Consider the following 13,086-nt stretch of genomic DNA (forward strand, 5'->3'; position numbering starts at 1 on the left):
TTTGGGGGTTCTAAGTAATTTTCTAGCAAAAAAAACTGTTTTAAACATGTAAACACAGAGTCTGAAAAAGAGGCCTGGTCCTTATGTGGTTTTAAGGACTATCTACCGATTATGTTGGACTGATCTGCGTTTGATTAGAACGTCACTATGCAGTAATTTTCCATTGCCCAAATTGCATTCACTTGAAGGCAGTGATGAGCTATGGTGTGTTCAGACTTGGATGAGAACCTATGTGTGTGACCCTGCCAAGAAGCTGTTCCCTTTGCAGGCCAAACATCCACAGCTGGGGCATTCCTCACCCAACAGCTATTCATATATACTGTAATGCCCCTTGTTTACGTGTGGCTACAGGCTGGGAATGTTCTGGCTGAGGTTGATTGGCCTGTACACGTCACGTGACAGCTTCCTGGTGGACTCACTCATGTTCAGATCATAGTCCCAACACACCCAAGGACATCACCAATTGTAAGAGATGTCCTTGTCTATTAAAATGTGCCTCAGTATATCAGGGATTATTTAAAGCGAACCTCCACCCTGAAGTGGAAGTTCCACTCATCTGATCCCTCCCCCCTCCGGTGCCACAATTGGCACCTTTCGGGGGGGAAGGGGGGTGCAGATACCTGTATAATCCAGGTATCTGCACCCACTTCCTGGACAAGCTAGCCGCAGATGCCCCCCCCCCCCCCCCCCGTTGTGTTTCTGGGAAACACACAGTTCCCAGGACACAGCGGGGACCAGTGGAGAAGCGCAGCGCGACTCGCGCATGCGCAGTAGGGAACCGGGCAGTGAAGCTGCAATGCTTCACTTCCCGATTCCCTGACAGAGGGTGGCGGCGGGGGCAGCTGAGAGCTGAGCGATTGCTTGTCATCTGCCGCCGACATCGCTGGACCCTGGGACAGGTACAGTGGTGTGAAAAAGTGTTTGCCCCCTTCCTCATTTCCTGTTCCTTTGCATGTTTGTCACACTTAAGTGTTTCGGAACATCAAACCAATTTAAACAATAGTCAAGGACAACACAAGTAAACACAAAATGCAATTTGTAAATGAAGGTGTTTATTATTAAAGGTGAAAAAAAATCCAAACCATCATGGCCCTGTGTGAAAAAGTGATTGCCCCCCCTTGTTAAAACATACTATAACTGTGGTTGTCCACACCTGAGTTCAATTTCTCTAGCCACACCCAGGCCTGATTATTGCCACACCTGTTCACAATCAAGGCATCACTTAAATAGGAGCTGCTTGACACAGTAAGGTCCACCAGAAGATCCTTAAAAGCTACACATCATGCCGAGACCCAAAGAAATTCAGGAACAATTGAGAAAGAAAGTAATTGAGATCTATCAGTCTGGAAAGGGTTATAAAGCCATTTCCAAAGCTTTGGGAATCCAGCGAACCACAGTGAGAGCCAATATCCATAAATGGCGAAGACATGGAACAGTGGTGACTCTTCCCAGGAGTGGCCGGCCGCCCAAAATTAACCCAAGAGCGCAGCGACGACTCATCCAAGAGGTCACAAAAGACCCCACAACAACGTCCAAGGAACTGCAGGCCTCACTTGCCTCAGTTAAGGTCAGCGTTCATGCCTCCACCATCAGGAAAAGACTGGGCAAAAATGGTCTGCATGGCAGAGTTCCAAGGAGAAAACCACTGCTGAGCAAAAAGAACATCAAAGCTCGTCTCAATTTCTCCACAACACATCTTGATGATCCCCAAGACTTTTGGGACAACATTCTGTGGACCGATGAGACAAAAGTGGAACTCTTTGGAAGGTGTGTGTCCAAGTATATCTGGCGTAGAAGGAACACTGCATTTCATAAAAAGAACATTATACCAACAGTAAAATATGGTGGTGGTAGTGTGATGGTCTGGGGCTGTTTTGCTGCTTCAGGACCTGGAAGACTTGCCGTGATAAAAGGAAATATGAATTCTGCTGTCTACCAAGAGATCCTGAAGGAGAATGTCCGACCATCTGTTCGTGTACTCAAGCTGAAACGAACTTGGGTTCTGCAGCAGGACAATGATCCTAAATACACCAGCAAGTCCACCACCGAATGGCTGAAGAAAAACAAAATGAAGTATTTGGAGTGGCCTAGCCAAAGTCCTGACCTGAATCCTATTGAGATGTTGTGGTATGACCTTAAAAAGGCCGTTCATGCTAGAAAACCCTCTAATGTAACTGAATTAGGACAATTCTGCAAAGATGAGTGGGCCAAAATTCCTCCAGGACTCTGTAAAAGCCTCATTGCACGTTATCGCAAACGCTTGGTTGCAGTTGTTGCTGCTAAGGGTGGCCCAACCAGTTATTAGGTTTAGGGGGCAATCACTTTTTCACACAGGGCCATGATGGTTTGGATTTTTTTTCACCTTTAATAATAAACACCTTCATTTACAAATTGTATTTTGTGTTTACTTGTGTTGTCCTTGACTATTGTTTAAATTGGTTTGATGTTCCGAAACACTTAAGTGTGACAAACATGCAAAGGAACAGGAAATGAGGAAGGGGGCAAACACTTTTTCACACCACTGTAAGTGTCCATTTATTAAAAGTCAGCAGCTGCAGTATTTGTAGCTGCTGGCTTTTAATATTTTTTTTAAAGGTGTAGCTCCTCCTTAAAAAGACAATGCAAGAAGTCACATGTAAATTGGAGGACACCAGTCAGCAGCAAATGAGATTTTAGGTTTTATCAGAGAATATGAATGGAATATTTGAAAGCCCTGGTAAGAGAGGTGCCTGCAGACAAGGAAGAAAATATAATGGAACTGAGAGTTGTTTATAAAATGTGAAAAAAGGTTAAAGAGGAAGTAAACCCCTTCAAACCACTTTGACCTACAGGTAAGCCTAGATTAAGGCTTACCTGTAGGTCCAAGCAATATCTCCTAAACCTATATGGTTTAGGAGATATTTTCCCGAAAATGGGCACCGCTGTCTACGGCGCATGCGCCGTAGACAGCAGCGCGCAGGCGCACTAAATGCGGCAAGTCCAAGAATGGATTTGCCTAATTTGTCGACTCCCGTGCGCATGCGCGGGAGTGACGTCATCGCGGCTTCGCCGAATGGCAGCGGCGGAGCTGCGAGACGCGACTCCCGTGCGCATGCGCAGGGGTGACGTCATCGCGGCTTCGCCGCTGTCATTGGTCGGAGCTGCGAGACGCCACCAGCAAGATGGATGCGGCGGACTACAGGGATCAGCGGCGACTTCGCTGGCTCCTGTGTCAGGTAAGTGACACATAATGAGCTACTATGCGATGCATAGTAGTCCATTATGCTTTACCTTTGCAGGGAAAAAAAGAGGAAGTAAACCCATCAGGGTTTACTTCCTCTTTAATTGCTTTGTATACACTTTGATGATACTTGGGGAGAATGTGTGGGCTGGTTTTGTTCTTTGATTGTTCAAAGTGTTAACTACGAAATGAAAGCCAATCATAAGAATTGAAGTGATCTGATTATTGTACATAGTAAAGACAATGTAAAACACTGTAAAACTGTCAGGAAAAAAATTGATGTGTCTCTTTCATTAAAAATAATTGAGTATGCATGGTGTAGAGCAGGGATATGCAATTAGCGGACCTCCAGCTGTTGTAAAACTACAAGTCCCATCATGCCTCTGCCTCTGGGTGTCATGCTTGTGGCTGTCAGTGTCTTGCTATGCCTCATGGGACTTGTAGTTCTGCAACTGCTGGAGGTCCGTTAATTGCATATCCCTGGTGTAGAGGAAATACTCATTATGAAATTTACAAAAGCCAATGCATTTTAATATACCATGGGAATTAAAAGTCCTTCTGAACATTGTCTCTGGTTGTCTTAGGAAGGGAACCTTGCTGTTCAACAACATATTTTCCATTGTCCCTGCTATTTTAATGGGCACCAGCGTCCTGGCCAAATCTTTTGAGATCATCATTGCATGCCGTCTGATAATAGGAATCTGTGCAGGTAGGAAATCAACACTAGAGAACCATAAAGTATAAAATCATGGTTACATTATAGGCTTTATCTTTTGGGATGCAATAGTACATGAATTATACAGAGAAAAAATAGGTGGTACCCAGAAATCACAGGATATTTAGTTATAAAGTTACTTTGATTATATCTATCAAAATACACCAATAATCTAGGTGTTAACGATATTACATGGAATTGTATTTTAACATGGTCCTTTTCAAATATCTGATTGAGGAAATATACTCCTGCATGGTCTGACATGGTATTAGACATGTGCAGAACGAAAACGTGTTTAGTTAATTTCACATGGATTTAAGTTAAAACTTTTTGTTTAGTTACATTCGTTATGTTAGAATGCTTCCTTTTCATAATTTGTTGCCTTTTCATTTTGTTTTTTCTTTTTTGATATGATTAAAATTTTTCTACCATACATGAATCAAATATGAAAATTAGATGGCACTACATATAGGGGGTTATTTACAAAAGGCAAATCCCCTGTGCACTACAAGTGCAAACTACAAGTGCAAAGTGCACTTTAAATTGCACTGAAAGTGCACTTGGAAGTAAAGTCGCTGTAGATCCGAGGGGGACATGTAAGGAAAATAAAAAACAGCATTTTAGCTTACACATGATTGGATAATAAAATCAGCAGAGCTTCCATTCATTTCAGATCTACCCCTCAGATCTGCAGCGACTGAACTTCCAAGTGCACTTTCAGTGCAATTTCAAGTGCACTTTGCACTTGTAGTTTGCACTTGCAGTGCAAAGTAGATTTGCCTTTCGTAAATAACCCCCATAGTTACATAGTAGGTGAGGTTGAAAAAAGACACAAGTCCATCAAGTCCAACCTATGTGTGTGATTATATGTCAGTATTACATTGTATATCCCTGTATGTTGTGGTCGTTCAGGTGCTTATCTAATAGTTTTTTTAAACTATCGATGCTCCCTGCTGAGACCACCGCCTGTGGAAGGGAATTCCACATCCTTGCCACTCTTACAGTAAAGAACCCTCTACATAGTTTAAGGTTAAACCTTTTTTTTTCTCATTTTAATGAGTGGCCACGTGTCTTGTTAAACTCTCTTCTGCAAAAAAGTTTTATCCCTATTGTGGGGTTACCAGTACAGTATTTGTAAATTGAAATCATATCCCCTCTCAAGCGTCTCCTCTCCAGAGAGAATATATTCATTGCTCTCAACCTTTCTTCGTAACTTATATCCTCCAGACCCTTTATTAGCTGTGTTGCCCTTCTCTGTACTCGCTCCATTTCCATTACATCCTTTCTGAAAAGAAAAAAAAATGAAAAAAAAAAAAGGCGCCTCTAAGTACAGAAGTAAATCTTTATATTCCCAAAAGGGTTAAAAACACTTACAAAAGGGTGGAGGTTTAGAAGCACATCATATTAGTAATATGGCAGGTGGTCCGGCATTCTGGTAGTCCCAAGGAGTCTCAGGGATATCCAGAGGTGTATTTCTTTGGTAGCATATTCTGAAATGACCGGCAGATGGAAGCCACAACTCGCCTGGATATTGGGAAGACAGCTAGGCTGTCTAAGACAGCATGGAAGCCGAATCCAGGAAGTGACTTCAACTGGAAGGGACCAACAACCAGCGTGGACAGCAAACCGGAAGTGGTCATCAACATGAGTCATGTTTCTTCAAGCAATGGCTAAAGGTTACTAGAAGCAGAGCTTCTTATGGTCTGTGGGTGGACTTTGGGCGGAACTATTGGCGGACATGAGCCGGACAAAGGGAAGCACTGAGCTTATAAAATAACATAAAAAAAGAAGACTGACATACAAGGCAAACTGATGCAAGGACATGATGCAAAAACAGCAAGAGTGATGTGCAACACAATTAGCTAATATCATTGCAGTCAGGTGGAGCATAGCACCTTGATAGCACGTCACTCGCTTTTTATGTATATATGTAATGTATATGCACATACGTGACCATATGCACACAAACAAATGCACATGGGCAAAAAACATGTACACATACATAAATACACACACATCTCAAAAATTGGATATTATTGTCCACTAGGGATGAGCCGAACAACCTCCGATTCGGTTTGCACCAGAACCTTTGAACGGACCAAAAATTTGTATGAACTTTCGAACCCTATTATAGTCTATGGGACTCGAACGTTCGAAATCAGAAGTGCTAATTTTAAAGGCTAATATGCAAGATATGCAACAGACAACACCAGCAATAAGGGGTATCTTCAGGTGTATACTGTGCTGGAGGCACACAACACCCACTAACTCCTGCAGATGCCTGTATTAGAGAACACCAGCATAAAAGGGTTGATACAGGTGTATACTGTGCTGGAGGCACACAACACCCACTTTAACTCCTGCAGATGTCTGAGAAAGGAACACTGTTCCTGCCTATCTTGCTCTTTCCCTGCATGCCGGAACACACTACACAAGGCGGCCTTATATAGTGTGGGGCATGTACTAAACCCCCTGAGCTATAATTGGCCACAGGCATCCTGCCTGTGGCAAATTCTGGCTCTCCGCGCTGCTGGTGCTGTGATTGACCAAGCATGCGGGGTCACAGTGCATGCTTGGCCAATCATGAGCCAGCAATGCACTTCGATGGCGTAGTGCATTGTGGGCCATTCGTGCCATACGAATTTGGTGCGAACAAAGTTCTGAATTCGCCGAACAGACGAATGGCCGATGTTCGAGTTGAACATGCGTTCGAGTCGAACACCGAGCTCATCCCTATTGTCCATTATGGGACATGTGGAATAAAATTATAAGCACTAATGGTTTCTAGATTGTAAGCTCTAACGAGCAGGGCCCTCTGATCCCTCCTGTATTGATTTGTATTGTAAGTGTACTGTCTGCCCTCATGTTGTAAAGCGTTGCGCAAACTGTTGGCGCTACATAAATCGCATATAATAATAATAATAATATGAGCAGCGCTATATGATATGAGTATATTACAGTCATTGCGAGGGACAAAAATAAATAAAAGTGGGAAACAATACTAGAGTAACACAGTACTCTAGTATTGTTTTCTATACTAGTAATGGTGGCAATCAACGGACTAGTAATGGGGGACTACGATATTGCAGCGGACATTCAGACACTAACTGACACTTTTTACACTTTGTGGGAACCAGTGCACTGTCACTGTACTAATGACACAGCCTGAGCACCTGAAAGAGGGGATCTTGCAAATTGGACTGGGAGTTCCCCACCGTGTGCGCTGTCTCTCTTCAAAATTACCCAATATTTGAATACCCTTTGGATTCAAAACAGCATCAATTCTTTTAGGTACCCTTTGTCAGAAACCATGAACCAGACCGAGACCGTAGTACAGTAAAATCACACTTGTTTATTAATAAAATTAAAAAGGTAAATAGAGTAAGGGTCAAAGCATAGCCAGAGTATAGTAAGCGGATCGGGTAGTCAGCCAAGCCAGAGTTCAGTAACCAGATCGGGTAATCAGCCAAGCCAGAGTTCAGGGATCCAAGTAGGGGAACAGCAAGCAGGATAAGGAGTCAGCCTTTAAACAGGAATGCAGGAGATGGTTTCTTGTGACGTGACCGTGGCGAAGGCAGAGATGAAGTGAGCTGGACGGGTTTAAGTAGGCAAGACTGATGAGCAGAAACAACAACAGCTGGGTAACTGTGGAGAGAGATAGGAGCTGGCAATTAGCCGACAGCTGAACGGCCAGCACAGAGAAGGAAGGGCTGAGCCCAGCCCTGACACCCTTAAAGCGGGAGTCCACCGGGACTCCGCGTTTTTTTTTTTTTTAAAAGCCAGCAGCTACAAATACTGCAGCTGCTGACTTTTAAAATAGTGACACTTACCTGTCCAGCGCGCCCGCGATGTCGGCACCCGAAGCCGATCTCTAGATCGACACTCGAGTGCTGCCGCTGCCATCTTGGGTATGGGAATCAGGAAATGGAGCCTTTCGGCTTCATTTCCCGGTTCCCTACTGCGCATGCGCGAGCCGCGCTGCGCAATGAGGACGGTCCCCGCTGCCTCCGGGATCTGTGTGTTTCCCAGCAGGCAGCGGGGCACTTGCGGGAAGGGGCGGGCACTTGCGGAAAGGGGCGTAAGTTACGCCCCTTTCCGCAGAGAGCTATCCCGGAAGTGGGTGCAGTTACCTGGATTATCCAGGTAACTGCACCCCCCTCCCCCCTGAAAGGTGCCGATTGTGGCACCGGAGGGGGGGAGGGTTCCGATGAGCGGAAGGTCCACTTTAGGGTGGACCTCCGCTTTAAACAGTTTTGGAAGGAAATCAGTACTAATTAGCAATATGTTTACATTTTCAAATTGTTTTCAAATTCAATTTGAATTCAGACAAAATTTAATTTCAGTATAATTTATCTCAGATTTGTTTTTTGTTTTTTTTTTTCACAAGAAAATCTCAGATTTGTTTAAAGCGGTTCTGCGCCTAAAATAAAAAATATTAAAAGCCAGCAGCTACTAATATTGCAGCTGCTGACTTTTAATAAAATCACACTTACCTGTCCCAGGGTCCAGCGATGTCGGCGGCAGGTGACGAGCGATCGCTCATCTCGCTGATGCCCCCGCCGCCATCCTCTGTCAGGGAATCGGGAAGTGAAGCATTACAGCTTCACTGCCCGGTTCCCTACTGCGCATGTGCGAGTCGCGCTGCGCATCTCTTATGGTCCCCCGCTGTGTCTCTGGGAACTGTGTGTTTCCCAGAACACAACGGGGGGGACGGGGCGTCTGCGGGGGTCTGCGGCGGTCTGGCCGGAAGTGGGTGCAGTTACCTGGATTATCCAGGTAACTGCACTCCCCTCCCCCCTGAAAGGTGCCGATTGTGGCACCGGAGGGGGGGAGGGATCAGATTAGCGGAACTTCCCCTTTAGGGTGAAGAACCGCTTTAAATTTGTTCCTGTTGTGATTTGGAAGTTTGGATACATCTGAATTTCTGAATATTGAAAAATTTGTTTAAATTTCAACTAAACAAATTACACATAACAGTTTACTTGTTATGCTATTAGGTTATAGTGAAGTTTTTAGTGTAGACATAAGGGGGAAAGCCCAGCCTATGTTACATTTCGGACAACTTTGTTTGTATTTGACACATTTAAAGAGGCTGTAAACCTCCGTGTGTAAGTTGTACCTATTGGTCAGCCTAGAATAAGGCTTACCTATAGGTACTGTAAATATCTCCTAAATGGCCCACATTTAGGAGATATTTACTGTATACTGTGCCGATGATGTCATTGGTGCATGCGCTCTGAAGGAACGGCCACCTGTGCCGTTTCTTCAGGAGCATGTGCCGTGATATCACTTGGCCCTGGCCAGTGACACAGCCAGAGTCCATGGCCCCGGATGGAAGATGGGTGAAGATGTCACATAATGTGCTGGCATGCGATGCATACCAACATATTATGCCTTTACTTTGCAGAGAAGAAGAAAGGAAGAAAAAAACACCAGGGTTTACTTCTTCTTTAATAAAAGTAACTTCATAAGGAAATATCCTTTAGTGGTCCTGAGTGACCTGATCACGCCTTCATGAATTACTCTGAAATGTAAAAAAGATTCTGTCTGGGTGTGCATCTTGAAATAAATAAGATGGTATTGAGGCGTTGGGAGCTTGTTTCACAGCATTATGAACATTTTATTTGGAGAGAACAAGAACCTTCAAGCACTACTGTATAAAGTATGCTGTAGAAAATATTCTTACCATATTTTCGCAGGAATATATATACACACACAAATATATACAGTATGAAAAATGCCTATTCAAGTATTCACAATCTAACATCCTTTTTGCACACCATTCACTAATACTTTAATATACTCCATGAGCTGCAAATCGTTCTGATAACCTATGCTTCACATTTACTGTATAGCTACTGAAGTCACAACTGACTAGCTACTATAAAGCTTAAAACGGAGTTCCACCCAAAAGTGGAAATTCTGCTTTAAGCATTCCTCACCCCCTTACATGCCACATTTGGCATGTCATTTTTTGGGGGGGTGCCTAGTTTTGACAGGTACCCAGCTCCAATTTCTGCTCGGGCCACCTAGGTGACTCAAGCTGAAGTTCTCCACTCCCCCTCCCTCCCTGCAATCTTCTGGGACACATTATAGGTTCCAGAAGATTGCCCGACCACTACGGAGGTGCAGTGCGACTCACGCATGCACAGTGTGCACCCGGCTGTGAAGTCGCAAGCTGTCACAGCCAGGTGCCCACACTTGTGATGCCGGCGCCAGGGAGAAGCGAGGAAGAGAACTGAGGGTTCAGGGGGCTGCATTGCTGGATCGTGGTTAAGTGTGTATTTATTAAGTCAGCAACTACACTTTTTGACTTTTAATAAACACAAAAACTACTGGAACGCCGCTTTAAGTATGATAAAGTGGAACTAAACAATCTCAATCAGCCTTAACTGTTCCTTATGCTCAGTGTCGGGACAAGGTCACTTAAAGCCCATGGCATACATGCCAAACTATGCCCCCACCCCAAAAGAAGTATGAGCATTATGTGTCAGCAAAAATCCTTCCAGCCCAAAAACAATTGGGCAATAATCTGCATTAATTAAATGTCCCCTCCTCCCAGTATAAATGTGCCCCCCTGCTGAAATAACCCTTTTCAGCACAAATCTCTGCCCCTTCCATCCCCCAAATACCCCCAGCACAAATTCCCCCCACCCCCATGACCCCTCCAAGCACAACAAACCCCTTGAATAAACCCTCCGAGTGAACATTCTCTCACTCCCTACTCTAAATCCCGCTCCTAGCACAAACATCCTAACCCAACCCCCTCCTAGCACAAACACCCCCTCATCATCCCCACTAGCATTAACCTCCCCCCAAAAAAAAAATCTCCTAGAAGAAATCCCCTTCTCCCTCAACCATATCACCTCTTCTAGCACAAACTGCCCAAATCGACCATCCTAGCTCAAATCCTCTTCTCCCATCCCCCTTCCAATACATATCCCCCTGAATTGCCACTCCTAGTACGCACCCCCAAATTTACCGTCATTTAACAACTCTTACTGCCTGCTGCCCCCAAATTCCTACTCCCAACACAAATCTTCTCCCCCCTCAATCTCCTTGTGGTGCCCCCCACCTCATTTGATGATGCAGTGCCCAGGGCAGCCACCCTCCTGCCCACCCCTTGTCCTGGCCCTACTTATGCTACTAACTTTATTAGATAGATAGGATGATATATTTTACTTGTTTTAAAGTGATTGTAACAGCTGAAGGTTTTTACCTTGATCCATTCTATGCATGAATATAAAAAAACCTTCAGTGTGCAGGTGTCTCTCAGACCCCATATTTCTTACCTAAGCCCGATCTTGATCCAGCAATTTGTACCTGACCCAAGGCTTTCCCGGGTCTCTCCCTCCTGACTGGCTGAGATGCAGCAGTGGGAGCCATTGGCTTCCACTGCTGTCAATCACAGCCAGCGAGGTGGGAGTTTAGGGGCAGGGCTAAGCTACACTCTCTGTGTCTTGTAGACACAGACCACTGATTTGGGAGCGAGCATGCATTAGTGCCTCCACAGCAAGCAGCATGCTTTACGCGCACTCTGCAAGGGAGAAGAGCCTAGAGCACTGACGGGGGACCTGAGAAGAGGAGGTTCGGGCTGCTCTGCGTAAAACCACTGCATAAAGCAGGTAAGTATGACATTTTATTTTTATAAAAATGTTTCCTTTACAATCACTTGTTCACTGGTTCCTGGCCCAGGACAAAATTATGTCATATATCCCAGAAGTTTCATGGCCATTTTTATTCTTAGCTCAGCTAAGCACTCCCTCCTGTGCTTGAGCTAGGAGCAGATGGATTCTAGGAAGTAAATGTTGCATTATGACATAGATGGATGGGTGAGTTTGCTTTGAATATGAAAAAGGAATGAAATAGCATTTTAAATTTGTGGTGCTCAGATACAGTTAATTTACAGTTTAAATACTGTATACATCTAAAAACATATTGGTGATACCAAACTACACATGCAGATGGTAATGTTACAGTAAACATTGGCAGTCAGGTGCTGCTATAGAATAAATGAGACTTAGGCTAATAATATTTGCATACACATATTTACTTTACACTAACAATCATTTCATTACTATAACATAATTACTTTGTACTGATTTTTGTCCAGGTTTATGTTCCAATGTTGTCCCCATGTACCTCGGAGAAATGTCTCCTAAAAATCTTCGAGGCGGTATCGGAGTGATGCCTCAGCTGTTGATTACCATTGGTATTCTTATTGCACAGATTTTCGGGATCCGATTCATCCTTGGAAATACAAAAGGTATATTATTGTAATATTTGTAATACTACATACAGTAAAGAATCCAAACTTTCTCAGAAATCAGCCCTACTAGTCAACAAAGAGTTATATTAGGCAGGCAACTAAACTAATAAAATAAATGGAAATGTTTGCAGTATGTCAAGAACTTTACAAATTTACCAAGAATGAGATATGTTCATCCCAAGGACAGTACAAAGAACAAGAAGAACAAGGGGCTATACAGTTATTTGCTAATGGAGTAGAATGTTACTATGAGTTAAGAAAGATTTATTTACAGTAAGTGCATGTAAGAGGAGCCAGATGTTTGGCACCCAAAGTGGAGTAAATGCACATGGAGGCCAAGGAATGCAGCACAATATATTAACTTAATGTTTCATCAAGGTGGTAACAGGGCCTGAATATCAAACTCAAACCCAATGAAAGTACCTTACAGAAGGACTCGTAGTGCACAGTTTCAATACTGTAGAAGACACGCTAGCAGGTTTGCAATACCCAACAGCATCTGACAAAGGAGGTGACCGGTAGTTGGTGTTTGGTAGACCGGTAGTTGGTGTTTGGTAGACTGGTAGGCACCCCAAGAGGCAGAAGAAAAGAGATCTACTAAGGTAACAGCTCAGGCATAAGGTCCCTGCACTGTCCCTCCTCCACCGAAACATTGTCACTCACCAGCGGGTTCCTGTCCCTGACCTAGCCACTTTACAAATGTGTGCCAACTGCAGTGGGATAGTGCAAGTTATTAGCACTGCCTTCTCTAAAGATGGCCACCAAGGTCAATCAGTGCTACAGCATCCAATTTAGATTGCTGCTCCCCTGATGAGGTCTACGGAGGCTTCAGAGGGACAAGAGTTAATCTCCTCCTCCATCATCTCTGCATAGCAGCTGCTG

At 44.1% G+C, this 13,086-nt stretch overlaps 1 protein-coding gene across 2 annotated transcripts in view; it reads left to right on the forward strand.

Annotated features, from left to right (window-relative positions):
- Positions 1 to 13,086, forward strand: part of LOC143934437 (solute carrier family 2, facilitated glucose transporter member 5-like) — a 77,996-nt gene that overhangs the window by 16,899 nt on the left and 48,011 nt on the right. For both annotated transcript variants that reach the window (XM_077458055.1, XM_077458056.1), the window contains 2 exons: positions 3,805 to 3,929; positions 12,049 to 12,201. In XM_077458055.1, the coding sequence (XP_077314181.1) occupies positions 3,805 to 3,929; positions 12,049 to 12,201 (278 nt within the window). The remainder of the gene's footprint in view (positions 1 to 3,804; positions 3,930 to 12,048; positions 12,202 to 13,086) is intronic.

This window comes from Lithobates pipiens, unplaced genomic scaffold (assembly GCF_037356315.1).
Source record: "Lithobates pipiens isolate NorthernLeopardFrog02 unplaced genomic scaffold, aLitPip1_a1.2 Scaffold_27, whole genome shotgun sequence".
Classification (NCBI taxonomy): Eukaryota; Metazoa; Chordata; class Amphibia; order Anura; family Ranidae; genus Lithobates; species Lithobates pipiens.